This window comes from Schistocerca cancellata, chromosome 1, assembly GCF_023864275.1.
Source record: "Schistocerca cancellata isolate TAMUIC-IGC-003103 chromosome 1, iqSchCanc2.1, whole genome shotgun sequence".
In the NCBI taxonomy this organism is placed as follows: Eukaryota; Metazoa; Arthropoda; class Insecta; order Orthoptera; family Acrididae; genus Schistocerca; species Schistocerca cancellata.
This window is the reverse complement of record NC_064626.1, coordinates 473375944-473399915: the sequence shown is the minus strand read 5'-3', so window position 1 is coordinate 473399915 and position 23972 is coordinate 473375944. Positions and strand designations below refer to the sequence as shown.

General features: G+C 45.8%; 1 protein-coding gene across 1 annotated transcript in view; it reads left to right on the top strand.

The window, feature by feature from the left end:
• The window catches only part of LOC126183549 (sodium channel protein Nach), a 259499-nt gene that overhangs the window by 80175 nt on the left and 155352 nt on the right, over positions 1–23972 (top strand). The window contains exon 5 of the mRNA XM_049925663.1: positions 5690–5975. Within this exon, the coding sequence (XP_049781620.1) occupies positions 5690–5975 (286 nt within the window). The remainder of the gene's footprint in view (positions 1–5689; positions 5976–23972) is intronic.

The window sequence follows — 23972 nt, the reverse complement described above, 5'->3', positions numbered from 1 at the left end:
CAATGGCTCCCGAGACAGCCATATAGCGGTCCAGGACACTCTTTCTCCCGCAAGCAGGAGAAGAGCGAAGGCCCCCACAGGTTGTCAAAAGTGCCTCTGGTGCCAACCATGGTGCCAACTTTGTACTTGTGTGGGGACGACCTACAGTCCTCGGCCGCCTGGGAAATTGCATCAGATCGCCCCATCCAAAAGCCGAATTGCCTGTTGCTCATCCCACACAGCACTTCGTGTGCCGTCAGTCTGTCAGCTAGCAACCGCTCTACCAATTTGCCCAGCAGGTCCAACAGACAGATTGGTCTTAGGATTTTACTTCTTTTGGATCTTTTTTCTGGCTTTTCCTGATGATCACTACATTGGCCTGTTTCCAATGCCTTATTGTATATTCTTGTCAGAGGTGTTGCCAGTTGAGGAGAGAGGTACTGAACTACTTCTGCTACAATGCCGTCTGGTCCTGGGGCCTTGCCTCTCTTCAATGATTTTATATGTGCCGCAAGTTCTTCCTCGGAGAGCGGATACGCAACAGTGTTGTTCACATACTCTCCCTGAACTGCCTGCCCAATTAGGCTTTGCTCTTCTGTATCCTACTTTATCGTCAGGGAATAGGGATCGGAGGAGGACCTCAGCAGTTTCCTGCCAAAATGCCGTCATCCGGTTCCCATCCCTGACGGTGGAGAGCACATGTGGCGACTGGATTTTCTCTCTTACTATCTTGTAGGGAGTGCCCCAGGGATCAATAGCCAATTGGCTCTGCACATATTTTTCCCAGCTCTGTAGCCTAACTGTTCTCATCTCTTTCTGAACTGCTACTTGGCGTCTCTATAATTCGCTACCGACGTTGTTTTTCTGCCCAGACGACACTTCACTGGTAGTACCTCCTCGCCCTCCTGACCGACTGACGCATCTGCCGTAATTCCGCAGACCATGGTGACAGAGAGGCCTCTAGGCTCTCCTCCTGGTTGGTACAGCTGCCCTCACCGCTCTGGTGAGTGCACTCACCAGTTCTTCGGGGTGTCTGTTGATGTCTTCGTCACCTTCCGGTCATATCGGGACATCAAACACTCTTGCAAGGCGCTCCCTTCTGTTCTGTTACAGTTGAGCTGCACTTCCCACCCTATGTCCCAGCGCCACTCTCTGTCAGAGAGCGTAAAAGGGATTAGGTTGTGGTCACCTGTGGTCCCTGTCTCCGACCATCCAATTTTGAATATTGCCAGCAATGTTAGCTGACATTAACGTGATGTCAATGTTCGTGTCCTCACCCCCTCCGCAAGTGTAGATGGGGGTTTCCTGACCTATTAGCGATAAGCAACAGGACGTGATGGTATCCTCCATTTTTTCGCCTCTTTCATCCCGAGTGCCACTGTGCCATAAAGAGAGGGCGGGGCGGGGGGGGGGGGGGGAGAGATTAAGCATTCACGTCTGCCACCACTACAATCTTGCGCTCCCTGGGCGCCGTATATACCTGGACTAGTTGGTCAAGGTATACTTCTATATTGGTTCCGTACTGGAAGTACATGTTAACCAGATATGTGATGCCTACTGGCGACTGGAGCTCTACGACGTTACAGTGATCATCGGAGAGATGTGAAAGCACTGTGATTCTTAACGCTTTGTTAACTACTATAATGGTGGCCTTCGGGTCATCCCCAGAGCTTACTACTATCCAGTTTACAGCGGAAAATGGTATATTCCCTGCAAGAGAATATGGCTCTCGCAGACAGGGCACTTCAAGGCTCATCTCCTCCACCCCCTCCGAAGCTCCTGCATGACCAGCCTACTATTATGTACATTTAACTGTTCTATCTGAATCGCTGTTGTCATGGGAAATATGTATGGACATATGATTCCGGAAAGGTCTTTCTCCAATCGAAAGCTATTTTTCTGTTGGATAGGACAGACTGATTGTAAATTTCATCTAGATCGAATGTTTCATTTCGTCTTTCAAAAACCTTCTTCACAAGGCCACGCAGGGCGCCGAAGTCAGTGGGGAGATTCATAGTCTTCAACTCTATTCTATCAACAACCTCCATGGCCGAGAAGGTGACTTTACGCCCACACTTGTGCCCTACACGCACCACGTGTCGCAGTGCCGTGGTCAGAACAGCCGGCTCCTCCAGGAGGGACAAATGCATGGAATGTTCGAGGTTTTGGTAGATTCTCACAGGATCAACCTTTTTGTACAATACATTGGACTTTCTTCCTGTTTCATTCAATGGTGGCACGAGGAAGAATCACTGATGAAGGTTTCTCGGGTCGCCAGCCGGGTGGTGGTGTTGATATCTCGCGACGTTTCGGGAAGTGTCATACTACCCATCTTCTGGCGAAGTGTCGAGATTCGCGGAGAGCGGGCTATTTATATGCGTGGTCACCCCCCTCCACTAGACCTCGGGTGGCTGCGGTGGACCAGCGGCGTGGGCGCGGTGGTGGGGATGGCGGTCGCCCCCGGCGGCCGCGTTCGGTTCTCGGTGTAAACATTCTGTCTGCGTCCGCCGCGGAGGACGTTGACGGGCGCGCTCCCGACGGATTGCCGCTGTCGCACGGTTCCATGCTGCGCTGAGTTGGTATCTCTCATCTCTGTTGACCAGATTGTCGCGAATCCTTATTTCTATGAATTCTTTGATAACGCTTTCCCAGAAGCCAGATGCTCGGCACAGTACCTTCGTGTTTTCGAAATTGGTGTGTTCTTCATTTATGCTGTGTTCTGCTATGCCTGATTTTTCTGTGCGACCTAGTCGCACACATCTGATATGTTCTTCGCGGCGTTTAGATATACAGCGCTGTGTTTGCACAATTTATTGTTTTCCGCATTCGCATGGTATGCTGCATACTCCTGGCTTGTTAAGGTTCAGCGCGTCCTTGGCAGAACCTAGGAGCTCCCTCGTCTTCGGTAGTGGTCGGGGAATGGTTTTGACACTGTATTTGCCCAGAAGTCGTGCAATTTTGGCCGAGAGCGGACCCACTTACGGAGGGAACGAGAGCCGTTTGTCCTTTTCTTCTTCATCATCTTCTTCTAGGGTTCTCACTGCTTCCTTCTTCCTTTTAAGCGCCCTGTTGATCTTGCGTTTCACTGTAGCCATTTTGTTGGAAGACTTCCCTCAGGTGTTGCAGCTCGGATGGTAGGCTGTCTTTGTCGCAGACGGCGCGCGCCGTATGTACCAAGGTGGTCAGTACTGTTTGTCTTTGTGCTGGATGGTGGTAGCTTGTTACATGAAGGTATAGGTCTGTGTGTGTGTTCTTCCTATGAACTGCATGGCCTAGTGAACCATCTGCCTTCCTCTTAATTAAAATATCAAGGAAGGGGAGGCATCCATTTTCCTCCATTTCCATTGTAAATTTGATGTTCGGATGGATGCTGTTTAAGTGTTCCAGAAACTCATCTAGCTCCTTTTTGCCATGTCCCCACATGACAGAAGTGTCGTCGACATAGCGAAAGAAGAGCTTTGGTTTCTGTCTGGCAGTTTTAAGAGCCACTTTCTCGAAATGTTCCATACAGAGGTTTGCAATCGCAGGAGTCAATGGGGAGCCCATAGTCACACCGTAGATCTCCTCGAAGAATTCCCCGTTGCACTGAAAGTAGGTGGTTGTTAGTGTATGTTCGAAGAGGCAGACTGTTTGTGGTTCATAGTGCTGGGCTAAAAGTGCCAAGGAGTCTTGAAGGGGTACTTTCGTGAAAAGCTCACGAGTAGGCCCTCCCTTTGTAGTCGCATGTTCCTGAGTATTTTTACGAATTCGGCTGAGTCTCTCACATGGTGGCTGCAGTGACCCACAAGGGATTTGACCAGTGTCGCTCGGTATTTAGCAAGTTCGTAACTGTGAGAGTTGATGGAGTCCGCAATCGGTCTCAGAGGTACCCCTTCCTTATGGATCTTGGGGAGTCCATAGAGGCGTGGTATCGCTGACGCTCTGGAGTACAGGCGCTTCTTCATTGGCTCAGGTAAGTCAGATTTCTTCAGTAGGGCTATCGTCTTTCTACTCATCGTCGGGGTTGGATCCTTCTTCAGTCGGGGTTGGATCCTTCCTCAGCCTCTTCTAGGCCTCGTCTTGTAGCAGCAGGTTTATTTTCTGCCGGTACTCGGCAGTACTTAATAGCACTGTAGCGATCCCTTTGTCCGCTGGTAGGACCGTTATACCAGGATCATCTCTAAGGGACCGGAGAGCTGCTCGTTCTTCCGCAGATATGTTGTTTTTAGGTAATCGAGATCTCTAGATAATTCTGCAAGTTTCCCGTCTGAATTCCTCTGCCTCCTCCTTTGGAAGCCCTCGTACTGCTTCTTCCACGCCGCTGATAATGCCTCGTATCGGAATCGTTCTGGGGACGGGGGCGAAATTCAGTCTTTTTCTGAGGATTGCGATTGTGGCAGCGTCCAGTTCTTTTCCAGTCAAATTGAACACGGCTCTGGTGTCATTCATCTTCTTTTTTGTCGTCTGAGTCCCGGCTACTCTGCCGAATTTGCTGAGTTGTTTAGATGTAGAGCCCCGTTTTTGTACCTCACTGTTGGAGTATGTGCTGCAGTCGGCCCATTCCCATGGGAAAAGCATCTCCTAGTTTATGACATGAAACACTTTCCAAAACTCAAGGCAGTCATCTGTGGACCTGCACGACTGAAGACGCATATCGATTTATTTGTCAAACCACTTTCGCTATTTGCTGCTTCCGACTTGAGGTGACAGGTGTACGTTGAGCACCCAGCTCAACGATCTGTTTGTCGACTCCAAGAATTTATAAGACTTTTATAAAATATTACCCGAAAAACAATATCCTCGACTGCACAGACAGTCCCCTAAAATTATTCCGGTTCTTGGTTCAATTGTGTGTGAACGTTTTTTCTTCTGTTACGGAACTGACTGTGTCCCACGAGCGTCGCGTTAAACATATTATAATCTGGTAACTCCACGTGTTTGATTGTATCATGAATCATAGTTCCAGAATTATTACATATTCTGAAATAGAAATATCTATAAGTTTATAAACATCACAACGTACTGTTAAATGCCTGTATATAATGCTTTCTGTAGTTCTGCTCACCATATTAGCACTATCTAACATATTTATTTAATCGAGTAATAAAAGTAATTGCTTTGGCAGAAAAATAAAAAGTTGAAAATAGACACACATGACAAACGCCTGCTTATAAAAGTAAGCTGCAATAGTCGTCTCTTAGAAGTAGCCGCACTTCATCTACATACATACTCCGCAATCCACCATACGGTGCGTGGCGGAGGGTACCTCCGTTGGGAACACATCTTCCTAAGTTTTCCGAGTGTATAGCCTTCAGCAAATATTCGTCTCACTCAAACATCTGCTGGGAATAGCACAGTGGTGAGGGAAGCCGGAACACTGGGTTGGCCGGCCGCGGTGGCTGTGCGGTTCTAGGCGCTCCAGTTCGGAGCCGCGCTGCTGCTACGGTCGCAGGTTCGAATCCTGCTTCGGGCATGGGTGTGTGTGATGTCCTTAGGTTAGTTAGGTTTAAGTAGTTCTAAGCTCTAGGGGACTGATGACCACAGCAGTTGAGTCCCATAGTGCTCAGAGCCATTTGAACCATTTGAACACTTGGTAGACTCGACTGCGCTAGCGCACTTCGGAAATGCAGATGTTGGCTTGGCCTGTGCTATCCTGTTCTTACCCCAACGAATACATTCCATGTGTTGGACCGAGGAAGGCTGACAGCAGGTGGTGGGGGCGGGGCGGCAGCTGCTGCTGTTCAAGCCCGGCGACTTCGCGGACGCGTCGAGCGGCGGCCTGGTGGAGAAGCTGCTGGGGCCGCGCCGCGAGTTCTTCATCCGGCTGTCCGCGCAGACCGTGGCCGCCACGGGCGAGGTGCGCTCCTTCAGCCCTCAGAAGCGCCGCTGCCTCTTCGAGGACGAGCTGCAGGAGCGCCTGGGCATGGACTACTCGCAGAGCGACTGCTTCGTCAGCTGCCGCATCAGGTCCATCACTACGCTGTGCCGCTGTCGGCCGTTCTACTTGCCGTACACAGGTCAGCACTTGTTCCAGTTGCCAATGGCGTACTACACGCTTCTAAATGACCTCGAACGAGGCTGGAGAGTCTCGTTGTTTACGCTCATGAAATCACCGGGAGTAGAATAAACACTGAAACTCCTCGTGGAAGGCTAAGCACTCGGTATGACATCACTCATCATTTCTCACAACTTGATTTTTTAAAAGAAAATAATCACAGTTGAAAAAGGGCTAATTTGCCCCAAAGAATTCGACCAATTGTAAAATAGTTAAGGACATTACAAGTTTTAATATTATGCTTCACAATCCAATTCTTTTTAAAGGGAGCATCAAACAACTAAAATTCTTACTTGATGCAGTGCTGAATGACAATTAGAAGAAATACAGAATTGACATATAACACGCTGTACAAATATTAGATGCTGAATAACTTGTGAATTTAACAAAATCAAACAGGTAAAAAAACTTACAATTGTAGTTAAAGCCATACCAAGTTAACAGTGGACCCCGAAACAATTTCAGTGCAACAATATTTAAGAAAGGTCCCTTGTAAGAGAATGAATTATTTAGCAAATGCAATTGTGTAACAAGTGTTCGAGTGAAGGGTAGTAAGTCCTTAATATCACAGGAATGCACCAGTGTTAACGATCAAGGGGTTACACAGAATCTCAGTACGTGAGGTACTCTGGCACAAGTGGCTAAATGTTACGGAAGGGAAGTCGAATACAGGCAACAAAGAAGAGATTTGTAAGAGCATTAAAGAGAGCCGCCAGATTTCGAAATTAGAAAATAATTGAAGAAATGAATATACAGGTTGAGTCACTGACTGTTGCCACCTAGAATACCTCCGAAAGTATGATAGTAGCTGAAATTAGTGGGACAAATGTTGCATTGGACAACGGGGGCCATAATCTAACGTTAGTTTTTTGTTCATAGGTGGGGTCGCGTCAGAGATATGAGGGTCAACTTTGTTTTTTTATATGGGATGCTATAGTTTGGTACTTATTTTCTGATAGCGGCTATCGAAACGAATCGAATGATGTGTAACAGTATGGTCTTTGGTCAACGAAGGTCAAAAAAGATGGCGTGAACGTCCATTTACAGAAGGTGTTCGAAGTGATGACCATTGGTATCAATGCAATTCCGCAATCTTCTTATCATGGATTGAGTGGTATTCCTTATCACTTCGGCACTTATCGAGGCACATGCTCTGACAATTACTGCTCGGCCGGCCGGAGTGGCGGTGCGGTTCTAGGCGCTGCAGTCTGGAGCCGGGTGACCGCTACGGTCGCAGGTTCGAATCCTGCCTCGGGCATGGATGTGTGTGATGTCCATAGGTTGGTTAGGTTTAATTAGTTCTAAGTTCTAGGCGACTGATGACCTCAGAAGTTAAGTCGCATAGTGCTCAGAGCCATTTGAACCAATTACTGCTCGTATATCGTGCAAATAGTAAATATTACCCGAATAAGGCGTATCCGTCTAACGTGCCATTGACATGTAAACACCATTCGACGGTTTCGCAGTACAACACTAATAGGAACGGTAAGACTAGTATCGTCGAATGATGTATTCCTTCGATGAACAAGTCGATATGCTTCTCATTTACGGAGGTAGCCAACCAAATACAGTGTGAGCTAGAGACTTTTACGCTGAAAGATATCCTCAACGTATTCACCGTACCCGTCGTCCATTTAAATATGTGTATGATAAATTGAGGATAACTGTATCTTTAACGCATCGGAAACATATCCGGCAAAGGAATGTTACTAATGAGGAAACGGAAATTGGTACTCGTGCCACTGTGGTTCGAGATCCTTGTGTTAGTTCGCGTCAAACCGCAAGGGGATCTGGCTTGAGCCAGAGTAGTGTTGTTCGTGTTCTGCGTCACCATAAATATCGTCCTTACGAAGAGGCGTGAAAGGTACCCACAGAGGCAAGCGACGCTGTGAAATGTCGCGCTACCCCACAAATGGCATGCCGGAGTCGCGCCGCGCCGCGCCGAACAGACGCACGCGGCAATAGGCAGCCAATCCAGTGCTGGGTCCCCCAGGCCCCGAAACCATAGGAAACAGCCCAGCGAAGGAATCGCCTTAGCAAGACAGGTCCAAAAAATTTTGGAAATTTGTGGTAAGATCTTATGGGACCAAACTCTAAGCTTACCCACTACTTAATCTAACTTAAACTAACGTACACTAAGGACAGCACACACACCCCGAGGGAGGACTCTAACCTCCGACGGGGGAAGCCGCGCGAAGCGTGACAGGACGCCTTGGACCGCGCGGCTACCCCGCGCGGCACACAGGTCCAAATCAAACAGTAATACAGACACAATAGTCCTTCACCAAAGGAAGCACAAGATAAATAGACGCTTCAGCAAAGGAAGCGCAAGGTAAATAGACACCTAAGCCCCTTCAATTAGATTTTATTAAATGATAAATTTTTAAAAACAAACTGAATCAACTTGCTGACCACTAAGCTAGAATTCGACTGTCCAGTAAATTATGTATTAGGCTAAACAAATTGATCCAGTAAAAGCTCTAAAAAGAGACAAACCAAATTTAATACAATTTGCAACACGAATTAAACTGAAAATAGTTACAATTACTTGCCTTGACAGATAATGAGGAAGATCAAATAGCACCTCGAAAATGTTTGGGTTTTGAGGCATGAACGTAAGGCCAGAGACGAAAGAAGTCAAAAATGGTTCAAATGGCTCTAAGCACTATGGGACTTAACATCTGAGGTCATCAGTCCCCTAGACTTAGAACGACTTAAACCTAACTAACCTAAGGACATCACACACATCCAGGCCCGATGCAGGATTCGAACCTGCGACCGTAGCAGCCGCGCGGTTCCGGACTGAAGCGCCTAGAACCACTCGGCCACAGCGGCCGGCACGGATTACCTCAGAGTCAGACAGGGCAATGTCGAGCAATTCTCCTTATTAACGGACTCAATAAACAACTTGAGAATCTGGCCAGGCCAAGCATCTAAACCGTAACTAAAACATGAACATACGTGGAACAAATAACGAGGATTAAGCGCGATTGGGCACAAACCCGTATGCCACTAGTACTCCGGGAGGAGAAAATATTAAACAACAATGACGTGCCCGGAAACCTTTTGCTCAGTACAATAACCTTAAACACACAGTAAGGTCACTGTGAAGGACACTGATCACGAGTTGCAGAGGAGCTTATACAAATTATTTTGCTTAGAGTGGCAAAGACTTTAATAGGTGAATAACTATAAATGTAAAACCTTTGCCGGCCGGAGTGGCCGTGCGGTTCTAGGCGCTTCAGTCTGGAACCGCGCGACCGCTACGGTCGCAGGTTCGAATCCTGCCTCGGGCATGGATGTGTGTGATGTCCTTAGGTTAGTTAGGTTTAATTCGTTCTAAGTTCTAGGCGACTGATAACCTCAGAAGTTAAGTCGCATAGTGCTCAGAGCCATTTTTGTGAAACCTTAAGGCTTTAACTGAAACTCACATTAGCTTTAATATAATGCCGGAGGGCAGTACGATGCAAGGGGAAGGCAGAGTTGGCCCACCGTAAAACAACTCGCGGCATCCGCAACCAAGCGACTGAGCATCTCGCCAAACGTACGAGGAATCTGTAGACTCTAGCAGGAGGCGCACGGCGTCCAAGGTAATTCAGCGTACACCACCAGGTATGCCGTGGGCTGATCCACTTAGTGTACGAATGGATTGTACCAGGAAAACACCTTTCCAAACATCGAGCTTTCTATATTCCCCATAGAACAATCTTCCACCCTACCGGTTCCAGCGTACAAGGCAACATACTATTTCAATACAAGCCGCCTCTACCTCTCCCCGGAGAGGATTACTGGATTTAAAGGTCACTGCAGAACCCGCAACGGCGTGCAGTCGCGCCACCTCGCGGCGCGCCAGAACGGTGAATTCACGCCAGTAGGCCGCGAAGCAGATATCGATACGAGCCAGCATGGCTCAACCTCCCACCACTCAAACCGGAAGTCCCCCTACCACCATATTCTAAGCAGAGGCGAGGAACATTATCTCGCCTGCTAACTTGGCTAACGTGGACACTGGGAGTCCTACCGGTAGCGGGATTACGAAGCAACAGGTTAATTGGACTCAGTACCCTAATAATTGAACAAGGCCCTATAAATCGCGGTGCGAGTTTTGTGTTTGAAATACCGCCTTCCCTTCGTCCACCGACATTAAAATTACGGACAAGCGTATTATCCCCTACATTAGCTTGAAAAGGTTGCCTCCCTCGATTGTAACGCCTCTGTCGTCGATGAGCTAACTTTATCTTCCTCGTGCCCCTATTCCAGTTCTATCTAACGTCAGGCAAAAGATCATGTTCCATGAATTTGCTAAAGGAGAATTACGAGGATAGGCAAACATAAGATCAGCAGGCAGAGCCCTGGAAGCGTCATGCTGGTCGCAGTTGAAAGCCAAATTAATCCAAGGAAGAGAGCCGTCCCACTTTGTCTGAGACTTGGCGTGGGAAATTATAAGCGCGGCCTTTAAGTTCCTGTTCACTCTTTCGGCGAAGGATGGTTGAGAATAATAGGGGGTGGTGGTGATGTGCTTAGCTGCATTACCAAAATAGAAGAGCTTAAACTGCTTGGACGTAAAGCCGAGAGTGTTATTATTGACTAGAGCCTTAGGTGGTCCAAACGAGAAGAAGACAGATGATGGACGGTAGCGGAAGCGGTAACACCCCTACTAGGGACAAGCCAAACGAATCGGGAGAAGGCGTCGACCACAACAAATATGAAACGATCCCCCACTGCCCCCCTCCCTGGTACGGGGAAGGGGAAAGGGACCCTCGTAATCGATAAATAATTTGTCAGCAGGATGCTGCTCCCTCTCGGATTGCAAAAGCCCCTTGCGTGAGCTATGACTGAGTTTACCTATCTTGCACTACCTGTACTCACCGAATAACCAACGGATATCCTTATACAATGACGGCCACATCACAGCTGTTGCATCTTATAAACTCCTAAATGACCTTCCAGCAATGAATCATAAAAATAACGCAACACCGAATGAACGAGCAAATCTTTACGTCAGCGGGTTTTCCGACCTCCTCACAAACTATGCCCTTCCTTAACAAAGAACCTGTCACTTACTTCCCACCAAGAACCTCTTCCTAATAGGCACTAAATGAAAGCCCTGATGTTGCTTGGACTTAAAATCGCCGAAAAGCTCAGGTATCTCAGCCAAAATACTACAAACAGAAGCCTCTGGCGGTAACGAGAGCTTTCCTGCTTCCTCAATACCTTCGTGCAACATATGACTAAGTACATCGGTGACCTAGTTATCAGAGCCCTTAATATGATGAACCCGGAAATGGAAGGCAGTTATGCGATCCTCCCATACAACAATTCTACCTGTCTTTCTAGACCTCGCCAAAACCCAGCTCAAGGCTTTGTTATCTCTAGATCGAATTCTCTGTGCTCGAATTAGAATCTAAGCATCTCGAGGGCGAACAGGACAGCCAAGGCCTCACACGCATAGATGGATTATTTGAGTTTGGCAACTGTTAACTTCCTCAGACCGTAAGCAAGTGGGCGCCTCTCCCCACAGTCCCCCTGCAGGAGCACAGCCGCGACGTCAGCTTCAGACGTATCGTTCTGGACAATAAACCTTTTGTCAAAGTCGGGATTGGCTGGCACAGGAGAATTTTGAAAGGCAGTCTTAACATCCTCGAAAGCAGCTTGTTGGCTCTGCCCCAGACAAAGGGCTTCCTGTTTTTGCGGAGACTGTTTAGGGGAGCGTTTAGTTGGGCAAAAGTGGGAACGAACTTCCTGAAAAAATTGGCGGTGCCAATGAACCTTTAATCCTTGGGAGAGGAAATTTCCGGAGTTGTGTTCCTGGTCTATCCTAATTCCATCACCTGACACCAGCTTCCCCAAGAAGGAAATTTGCTTCGTAGCCAATGTAATCTTTGACGGCTTAACTGACAATCTGGTCGCTCGAGGCATGAGTAATACCTACCCAAGGTGCCAAAAATGGTCATCAAAAGAACGGCTATACACCACAACATCGTCCAGGAAGTTATGAACACAGCTAAATTTTAGATCGTCCAGGACATGATCTAAAAGTCTGGAGAGCACGGCTGCACCGGTAGACAACACGAAAGGCATCCAATTAAACTCATAAAGATTCAATCGGTACAAAGTGCAGTAACATGCTTGGAATCATCCGTCGAAGATATGTAATAAGAAGCTTTATTAAGATCAAGCACCGTAAAATAACGAGCCCCAGAAAACCAAATGAAACAATTGTGAAGGCCAGGGAGCGGCACCGATTCCAGAATGACTCTTCTGTTAACTGCTGTGTAATCGATCACTGGGAGGTAATCCTTGCCTTGCCCTTTGGCATTAAAAAATGCAGGAAAAGCTTATGATGAAGTTGATGGCACGATGACCCCATCTCGAAGCATGCCATTAATCTTTTGTTGCACTATCCTCATCCTCTGAGGGGACGATAGATATGTGGCTTTATGTCTAGAAATATCATCAACCAAACTAATTTTTATTGAATCTTGTGCGTTAATCCCAACTGATTAAGAACATCACGGAAGTGCCTTAAATGCCCAGTAACCACTTGGCCCCATTTCTACTAAGGAAACCAAGCTCAAACTCGAAATACCCTATTTCAAGAGAATTAACATTGTTAGTGGTACGGCAAGAACAGAGGACTATCCTCTCCAAAGGACAAAACTTAAGAAGAAGGTGTTACTACTAAAATCGAGCACCAAGTCTGTTCGTTGAATAAAATCACAACAAAGAAGCAGGGTAACAAACAAGTTTTTACCCACAATTAACTTAATAGGCTATGAAGAAATAGACGATCTCCCTTGCACCTCCCTCACAAGAGAAAACTCCTGCCCACTCATAACACGGCGTCTCGCAAGGGAGGGATGTTGCACGAATTGCTAAATTCCAAATATCAACTATAATCCAGCAACGAAAGAGAACTCCCCGAGTCTGAAAGGCCGCAGATAGGTTCCTCGATAGTGCGAATACGGCAATACGGAAGACAAAGATACCTAACAGCGCAGTGTGCAGGGTCCCTGCCCGAAAAGGTCTAATCGAACAATCGTGCACAAAGAGATCACCCGCGCCACACCGAAAACAGTGTTTCCGGCCTGGGGGGTTGCGGGGTAGCTCACGTGGGTGTCAGTTAAGGGATGAGACCTTTCCTCGATCACGCTATTAGTCCGCGAATCTCATTCAACTCGAAAATGTAGTAGGTTTTTGAGCGAAAATGTGAACGATCCTCCGCCCTCATTTCCTCCAAGATACACTATGTGATCAAAAGTATCCGGATACCTGGCTGAAAATAACTTACAAGTTCGTGGCGCCCTCCATCGGTAATGCTGGAATTCAATATGGTGTTGGCCCACCCTTAGCCTTGATGACAGCTTCCACTCTCGCGGGCATACTTTCAATCAGGTGCTGGAAGGTTTCTTGGAGAATGGTAGCCAATTCTTCACGGAGTGCTGCACTGAGGAGAGGTATCGATGTCGGCCGATGAGGCCTGGCACGAAGTTGGCGTTCCAAAAGATCCCAAAGGTTTAATATAGGATTCAGGTCAGGACTCTGTGCAGGCAAGTCCATTACAGGGATGTTATTGTCATGTAACCAATCCGCCATAGGCCGTGCATTATGAACAAGTGCTCGATCGTGTTGAAAGATGCAGTAGTCATCCCCGAATTGCTCTTAAACACTGGGAAACAAGAAGGTGCTTAAAAAATCAATGTAGGCCTGTGCTGTGATAGTGCCACGCAAATCAACAAGGGGTGCAAGCCCCCTCCATGAAAAACAACCACACCATAACACCACCGCCTCGGAATTTTACTGTTGGCACTACACACGCTAGCAGATGAGATCATCGGGCATTCACCATACCCACACTCTGCCATTGGATCGCCACATTTTGTACCGTGATTCGACACTCCACACAAGGTTTTTCCCACTGTTCAATCGTCCAATGTTTACGCTCATTATACCAAGCGATGCGTCGTTTGGCATTTACCGGCCTGATGTGTGGTTTATGAGCAGCCGCTCGACCATGAAATCCAAGTTTTCTCACCTCCCGCCCAACTATCATAGTACTTGCAGTGTGTCCTGATGCAGTTTGGAATCCTGTGTGATGGTGTGGATAGATTTCTGCCTATTACACACTACGACCCTCTTCAACCGTCGGCGGTCTCTGTCAGTCAACAGACGAGATCGAGATCGCTTTTGTGCTGTACGTGTTCCTTCACGTTTCCACTTCATTATCACATCGGAAACAGCGGACCTAAGGATGTTAAGGAGTGTGGAAATCTCGCGTACAGGCGTATGATACACGTGACACCTGACCAAGTTCGAAACCCGTGAGTTCCGCGGAGCGCCACATTCTGCTCTCTCACGATGTATAATGACTACTGAGATCGCTGATATGGTGTACCTGGAAGTAGGTGACAGCACAATGCACCTAATATGAAAAAGTATGTTTTTGAGGGTGTCCGGATACTTTTGATCCCATAGTGTGTTTAAAACGCTATTCTGTTCTGTAACTTCTATCTGTATGACAGACACCGCAATGGGTACTTTGCCACGAACAATGCGCACGCTCAAGATCATTCCGTGTGCGTGGCGATGACTTCTGTTATATACGGGCTCTCAACTCATCTAAGGTGCCCTGATCTTGTAAAATTCTGGAAAACAAACTACTCAGTAGCCTTCGGGACAACAAACGAACGATAACAGATCTCGCCTAACAATTAAAAAATATATGTAAAATAATTTATTAATAGTGTGACGTGGTGGGCTCTTTAAAATGGTTGAGATTTGAATTTAAATTACTTTATTAACATTGGTTGGTTAATAAAGATTAATCCGAGCAAACTTATTGTTCAGGAACTAATTTTGAAATCTGTTACATTTAAGTTACGAACTGAAATAATCTTTTGGTATTTTTGGCTCGGCTAAATATTTCTTCTCGAGCATGAGATCTTTGATTATTATTTGCATTTGTCGACACACGCACGAGAGAATTATTTCTTACCACTTTTTAACAGTTAGTTGTAGTCCGAGTCGTGGCTCTGGATCTCGGCCAAGCACTGAAAATGAAAATTTTAAAACTACGTCTGCTGCTGCTGCGTCAGTCGGCTGTGGAGAAAATGTTTATTATAATTTTAGCAGGCGAATTCTTCGCTTCCGCGAATTTTATGAATTACGATTGCCACGTAATGGCGTGTAGGGCTGCAGCGGTGGCTGAATTGTTGCGCTGAAAATTACTCAAAATCTTGGTATTTAAAGGAATCGGACACGAGATATGTATCACCTCTGACAAATAAAAGTGACAATAACATTAAACTAATATATTATCAGATTAATATTACAATTGAGCTTATATTCAACTGCAGTGAACCAATATGTACGACTACCCACTAGGCAGTCAAGAGAGAGAGTGAACCGATAAAAGAAGACAAATGAATACAGTCCTTCTTTACCTAAACTGTCCATTGTTAATTAATGCGTACATTTTACTCTTTGCAATCGACAGTCTGTTCTGTATCTTCAGTACTTTATATAATAATAATAATACACAAGAGAAAAATTATCTACCGCCTGAGCGGTCAGTATTCGCACACAACATAATATTTTGTGTCGAGATAAAATCTCTCGTCCACTTTATTTGATTTTAAATATCACGTTCGAGTTTTTTTGCAACATTTCCACTGGGGACGGCACGCAGAGTGTGAAATTTGCAAGGCATTGGTATGCTATGGCTGAGCTCACTACCTATTCTTTCGTTTCTGCAGCTTCCGTTATTGGAATGTCAAAACCTGAAGACATGTTCGTCCCAGAGTCACTGCTGCCCATTAAAATGAAAGTCGAATCCGCATGAACTGAACTACCTGCTTGGATATGCAAATTACTGGGTCAGACCAGGGGTGGGTGTCGAGGAAAAGGTATAGGTGGGTGCTGAGACAGAGAGCAAAATTAGGAGAAACCCACATAATATGTTCTTAAGTTTGTTTTACTTTACTTCAGATCAGTAAGTCCAGTTGTGTTCCAATGGGTCCGTTATACCATTCAAAGCAGACAGTAATGACTGGGGTGTGAGGCTAAGTAGTAGGCTTTGAATGCGTTGAGTGAACTTCGCTGTCAGATTGGACTGGCGTCGGTGCGGCGTCTTCTTACGTCGGCTCGGCGGTGGCGCTAGCCTGGTGTGTCTTCGAGCCGTCCGCGGATTGGCGGGGCAGTCGCACAAGTTAATGCCAACCTTTCAAAGTTGACTGACCGGTGTGACGTCGACAGCGTACGGCACCACACGAATGATTAGCATTTCAATGTAGTCACATATATTAAGTCGATGTAACGCCATATTCATGTGTCCCGAAATTCATGATACAGACTTCTAAGACTTGTAGAGGAGAGTAAGTAGATAATATTTTGAATTTGAACCCACGTCCGGACCTATTGTTTCCGTGCTACAGCTATTTGAAAACACGTTGGTAAGACGAGCACTTTTACAAGTAAGTGATTAGGCGTGAGCAAGTACAGCACTTGTTTTACAGTTCCGCTCTTCCTGTACTCGTTGACGGGTTCTCTCCAACGTGATGCAGTAGGGCCTCTTGCAATTCTGGTGTGCACCGTCTCCTTGGAGCACCACTGTCACAGCTTTTGACGGTGAAGGTACCCTTCCTGGACGCCATTGCGCTATTGTGGCGGAAAGAGTGTGCGATGGTGTCAGACGTTGCGGAGAACGATTTTGATAAAGGCGACGAGCTGCTCTTCCACTACCGTGAGCTTCGCCATTCAGAAGGAACATGGCAGGTTCGAACCAGGTCACAGGGGTAGCATAGACGTCAAATGACATCAACCGTCCGACGTAACCACTCCCCTACGATGACTACCCTATTGGATACCTACCTACCAAATATGTTTTCAAACGGCGGTACGTTTCCAGACATGGGGTCCTACTTAATATATTGTGTACTCACTCCCCTCTTCAAGCTCTAGAAGTTTGTATCGGGAAATTCCGAACACCCTGTAAAAGAAAAGATTAAGCTTTGGGTTTTTCGTTCGGAAATCGCATTTGAATGTTAGTTGTTTGTGAGAACGTCGTGCAAGGCCTCTAGTAAGAAGGAAGTATGTCTCCCACCATGGGTCGGAATTCAATGGCGGTATAATCGCAGCCTGTCGAACGGTACTGGACTCTATTACTCAATTTCTTTCATGTTTACCTGTTCCCGTTTCTCTAATACGTCGGCGTTGTTCTACGGGTTTGAGTAATGTTAGTAACATTGGGTGGCCAGTTGCCCTCACTGACGCCACCACAATGCCGGCATGGAATCTGCGTATCTGATCTGCTACTTCTAGAATAAATCTCATGTTCACTGCGGGAACGTTTTTAAATAGGTGTTTTGCATGTATATGACGTGATACGTGGTACCAGCCCGGTATTTATCTAACTGGATGTGGGAAACCGCCTAAAAGCTGCAGCCAGGTTGGCCAGCTCACCAGCCCTCGTCATTAATCCGTGAGATGGAGTTCGTGCAGGGCTCACTCACCTCCTCAAATTCCGGAAGCAGCTCTTTGACGCGCTCGGCTACCAGGGGAGTCCCTTACTCAATGCCACGAAGGATCTAAACGGCCACATGAGACTAGCGCCCGAGAGGAGAGACATTCTGTTAGTTCTGTCATGCAGGATCACTCACAGTAGTGGACTTGGTTGCGGAAAGGCATGGATGGTGTAACGACGTTTGGAGCACGACGGTTTGTCAACACCACGTTCACGATTGTGAGTTCGTGCAGAGAGAGGCGCGCTGACAGTGCTACTCCAAATAACAATACTGGACACATGAGTGGCGTCGCCTCTCTTTTCACACGAATCCAGTTTCTGCGTACGGCATGTCGATCAGCGCATCCGAGTGCGAAGGATTTGAGGAGAACGAATGTTACAGATTCTTTTCACCGTCGTTATGCAGGTGCAGCACCAGTGTGATGGTATAAATGACGTTCGGTTCACAACACAATCACAATAACCGAAGCTTTGGGCAGCAGGAGCTACATCTTTGAGGTGTTAAAGTCGATGTCTGTGAGCTATCTTGGACTTCTCTGCCACGAAATCTTTCAGCAAGATAATAAAAGAACTCATTTTGCCAGTGTTCTCCTGATCTGTCTCAATACAGAGGTTGCTTGACTAATATTGTTGCCGGCATGTGTCACCCTATAAAAATATCTGCTCATGGGTAGGCGAAAGACTAGCACTCCACTACCTGAGGCTAAGCACCACGTTTGATGAACTCTAGCATAGAGGTGAAGCAGCGTGGAATGATTGATGTAACTGTATCTGCCATCCGAACTCATTTGACTCGATGCCAAGTCGGGTTAGAAACATTCTTCCTGTCAAGGGTGGCTACTTCCTGACAATCCTCGAATTCCGCATTCTGTATACCTGCTAATCACTTACACATTTAATAGCATATTCTCCCTACTATTCTGTGAACCAAAACAATTAAATTTTTAGACAACATAGTTATGTGGAGATAACAGCGGTTAATTTACTTATAATCAATTATTCAACCGTGCACATGCAGGGTGACGACTCCAGCAAGCGACCAAATGGTGAAAATTGCCCTGAAGATGACCCCATCGCGGGTTGAAACCGGTTGGCGGCAAAATAAATAATGCGATTGTGACTGTCATTTTGAATAATACAAAACAATTAAAATTTAGTTATTTACTGTCTTTCCTGGGGTGGCAACTTTAATGGTACGCAGTATAACTACAGACGACTACACGCTAGTTTTTTTTTTTTATAAATTACAATTTTATATTTCAATTCGTTTATTGGGATTCGATACTCAAAGAAGCACATTAGAAACAGATCCGACTAACGTTTTACGATAAATCCACAACTGGCAGTACCAAGAACTGGTCTTCAAGAACTGGTCTGATCGAGCTGATCCTGTGAAATACGGATATACCTGTCGTATTGGTGTCGTCATATTCTGCACTTCAACCAAACTTTCAGAACACTGTGATAACAAACTTTCGCTCCATTCTTGTATAATGCATTAATACAAATTAAACTAGAACATCCAAATAGTAAATCGCAATATAGTGAATTTCGTAATTTTAAACGTCTTTGAAATGAGATACGATTGTGTCTGATTGAAAACTGGAATGCAAGAAACCAAAAATAAATAACAATTTAAATAGCATGACAAATTCTGAACTTCCGAAATATGCAGAGTGCTTCTGTGGCGCTGGTTTCAGGGATGAAGGAGATGGAAAAATATACCAGATTGAAATAAGGAAGCCTGGTCTGGAACTTCCTGGCAGATTAAAACTGTGAGACCGACCGAGACTCGAATTCGGGACCTTTGCCTTTCGCGGGCAAGTGCTCTACCATCTGAGCTACCGAAGCACGAGTCACGCCCGGTACTCACTGCTTTACTTCTGCCAGTATCTCGTCTCCTACCTTCCAAACTTTACAGAAGCTCTCCTGCGAACCTTGCAGAACTAGCACTCCTGAAAGAAAGGATACTGCGGAGATATGATGGCTTAGCCACAGCCTGGGGGATGTTTCCAGAATGAGATTTTCACTCTGCAGCGGAGTGTGCGCTGATATGAAACTTCCTGGCAGATTAAAACGGTGTCCCAAGTTCAAGTCTCAGTCTGGTGTGCAGTTTTAATCTGCCAGGAAGTTTCATATCAGCGCACACTCCGCTGCAGAGTGAAAATCTCATTCTGGAAACATCCCCCAGGCTGTGGCTAAGCCATGTCTCCGCAGTATCCTTTCTTTCAGGAGTGCTAGTTCTGCAAGGTTCGCAGGAGAGCTTCTGTAAAGTTGGGAAGGTAGGAGATGGATACTGGCAGAAGTAAAGCTGTGAGTACCGGGCGTGACTCGTGCTTCGGTAGCTCAGATGGTAGAGCACTTGCCAGTGAAAGGCAAAGGTCCCGAGTTCGAGTCTCGGTCGGGCACACAGTTTTAATCTGCCAAGAAGTTTCATATCAGCGCACATTCCGCTGCAGAGTGAAAATCTCATTCTGAAGCCTGGTCTGGATTACGAGGCCAGACACGTAGTCAGATGACACTGCCCGAGCAAAGCAAGAACCTAGGAATCGTTGCTTGAACAACGTAATAACCTGGTTAACTATATAAGCACTCCGTCCTCAGGCCACAGGTGGCCCATCGGGATCATCCGAACGCCGTGTCATACTCAGGTGAGAATGCGGACAGGAGGAGCGCATGGTCAGCACACCGCTCTCCCGGTCGTTATGATGGTTTTCTACTATTCGGTCGAGTAGCTCCTCAGGTGGCATCACGAGGCTGAGTGCACCCCGAAAAATGGCAACAGCGCATGGCGGCAAGATGGTCACCCATCCAAGTGCCGGCCCCGCCCGACAGAGCTTAACTTCGGTGATCTCACGGGAACTGGTGTATCCACTACGACAATGCCGTTGCCGATTTACTATATAGGTAGTTGCTGAATTTGTGGGGTAGACAAACATGAGTAAGTAGGAGACCATTAGAGCTGTTAATCATGGGTTTTGATGAGTATTGTGTACGTTGTAGAAGGACCTATCCTGAGTGCCTGACTCGCAGCTTTTCATGCGAAGGCGCCTCCCTATTTTCTGAGTAAATCGATGTTGAAGTTTTTTGCGTACCTCCTATACTCACGACCCTAACATTACTTTATCCAAGCGAGAATAGCGCAGCTGCTACGATTCTTGGTTACCTCGCTGGCTGTATGGTTACGAATCCTGGCGATGTCTTTTTTTCACTTTCACCATACAGAATATTATTAAATAGTATCTCTATAACTATTCAAAAGGTGCCATTTTATCCGTATTAATTTCATTAATAAATCAATCATTAGAGCAAATTTTCTTCAAAGGTGTATTTCCTCAGTTACAGAATAGACTACAGAATCGTTTTACTCGCTGTCACTTGCGTCGCTTGCCGTGCTAGAACAGAGTTCCACATGGTATTTGTCGCAGAAGCAACCGAAACACAAAATCATTGAGCAAAACGCTTATTTAATGGAAACTACAGCCTCGTAGTCACACGGATTTTCCAAAAGCAATACAGGAAAACACAGTTCGTTTAACTGAAAAACGCTGTTCTTTTTTCGATCAATTTTGATACGAAGGACGAGTGCAAAGGTCTAAAAGTAAACATCTCTTGGAAGGGAAAGCGGAGTAAGTTTTAGTGTGATAATTACTATGGCACAGCTGCATGCTTATCTTTCATCTACAAAGACTTGATAGCCGAGTGTTGATCAGTCTGCCCTCCCCACGAATCAGTATGGTATACAAATTTTTCGTGTCCCACGCACATGCGAACGGCGGCGGATTTTAAAAACTCTTCGTACAGCACTTACGCGAACTTCCCTGATTTCGTGCAGGTCAAAATTACATCTGTTATTTATGAGAGTCATTTCATCAACACTGTCTTGAACTGTCCGACCAAATCTCACGAATGCTTCTAACATACGTAAGAAAACATAAGGGGATATCTTTTCTGACGCAATAATAGTACACTGTGCTGTGAAGGAATGACAAATTTTGTTCAGATCGTTTTTTCGCTCCTCGTTCCGCATGGGATCTATTGTACGACAGTTGGTGCTGGCAACCGGATGGATCGGTACTGATTATATAAACGAGATCAGAAATACGGATGAGTATTTTCGTCTGTATCTGATAAGACATATAGGAAATGATATTCTGAACTCCGGTTACACAATAAAGCACTCTAATCTAAAAGCCATAAATTCAACTAAATACCTAGGTGTTACTATTACGAACAACTTAAATTGGAAATAACACATAGAAAATGTTGTGAGAAAGGCTAATGAAAGGCTGCGTTTTATTGTCAGGACACTTAGAAAATGTAACAGTTCTACTAAGGAGACTGCCTACACTACGCTTGTCCGTCCTTTTTTAGAATACTGATGCGCGGTGTGGGATCCTTACCAGATAGGACTGACAGAGTACACCGAAAAAGTTCAGAGAAGGGCAGCACTTTTTGTATTATCGCGAAATATGGGAGAGAGTGTCACAGAAATGATACAGGATTTGGGCTGGAAATCATTAAAAGGAAGGCGTTTTTCGTTGGGACGGAATCTTCTCACGAAATTCCAATCACCACCTTTCTCCTCCGAATGCGACAATATTTTGTTGGCATCGACCTACGTAGGGCGGAACGATCATCACGATAAAATAAGGGAAACCAGAGCTCGTACGGAAAGATATAGGTGTTCATTCTTTCCGCGTGCTATACGAGATTGGAATAATAGAGAATTGTGAAGGTGGTTCAATGAACCCTCTGCCAGGCACTTAAATGGGATTTGCAGAGTATCCGTGTAGATGTAGATGTAGAACAATGAGATTTAAAAAAAAAGAATGTACATGTCAAAGATTCGTACCCATACCGCCAACACGGTAGCCGTGAACTGTAGCCGCTGCGCTACTCTCGCCTGGAGGAAGTAATGTTGACGTTACGGGTACAGAAGGTACCCATAGACCTTCAACATCGATTTTCTCAGAAACTAGGAAGGGGCCTTCGCTTGAAAGGCCGCCAGTCAGTCACTGAGGATAGGCCCCTCTACGACATACCTGAGGCTCATCAAAATCCGTGATTAACAGGCCTGATGATCACCTTGTAAGATGTACTTGGACATCATGAGAGATCCTGTTCAGAAACAAACTCATTCATTTTGTCTGAAACTTCTTCTGTGGGGCGGTATGAGAAGTGTTGTGGACCAGAGACACGTCGAGAATCAAGAGTATCTCATGATAAGAAATCTCTCTGTCTTTGACATTTTTCAAACAGTGCCAGGGTTGTTCGAACAGGTACTACATAAGTTTCAACGACGATGTCATGCCTCCATAGAATCTGCTAGACGCCACTTTTAAGAATGATTATGAGTGTAGTAGATATCGTGCTAGATGTGTGGGTAAATGCATAATTATTAAAAATGTGACTTCTTGTTTCTTTACTATCGTCAAGAGACCAACGGTAAATGTGCAGTATTCTTATAACTTCGATTCAGTCGTTCCCAGACTTCGTTGTGTTAAATTGATACATTTACCATTTTCCGTCATCGCTGAAAGTTTTTCCCGTCATTACCGGAAAATCCTGCACAGTTGGACATGTTTCGACATTATGATCATTTCCGACATTTCATGAAATATGAATTGATGTCTATGCAGAAGAAGGTAATAAGGTAAAATGCTACTTCAGCCGTATTATGCCTCAGGTTGGATGCCAAACTTGTGGTAACATGCTATCCGACTCGTGTTTCATGCTCCACGCTGGACACCACGTGGGTGCTAAAAATGTGGTAACATGCTATACTACTCCTGTTTAATACCAAATGCTGGACACAAGAAATGTGGTAAATCGAAACTGTGCTAAGATATAGGGAATCCTTACAATGATTTCTTTTTTGCTGTGCGGCGGGCTTGATGATCATTGATCAAAGCGAACGTCATTTCTCTGGTGAAATAAAACTTCCAATATGGGAACTACGTCTGAATGACTAAGAGGTGATCATGGATAGCAATTTGAACATCAATTAATTAAAATGAGGAATATACACAAAGAGCTCGAGGCACCTTGAACCTCAGGGCTCTTTGACTGGACTGACGTGGCACAGTGACAGGTTTTTTTTCCATCTTGGGCTTCCCGAGCGCTGAACCTTCGTCATCTCATCTCATTAATCTTGTTTTTGGCTGGCGATGTCTCAATGCCAGTCATTAGGTGATTCCTCCTGGGCAGTTCTCCTCCTCTTCCTTCCTTGTCCCAAGCTGCCAGTCTTCTGACACCACTTGAAAAGTCCAAAAGATCTTGTGTTAGAGGCCACCTGTTGTTTGTCCCGCAAATTTTATCACAGTGCCACATTCCATGAAGGTCCAATCTTCGGCGCCAGCCTGACGAATCGTCGCGTGCTTCCACGCTTAAATGGTATTGAATGGCGACAGGATGGTTCAACATGCTCTTTACCTT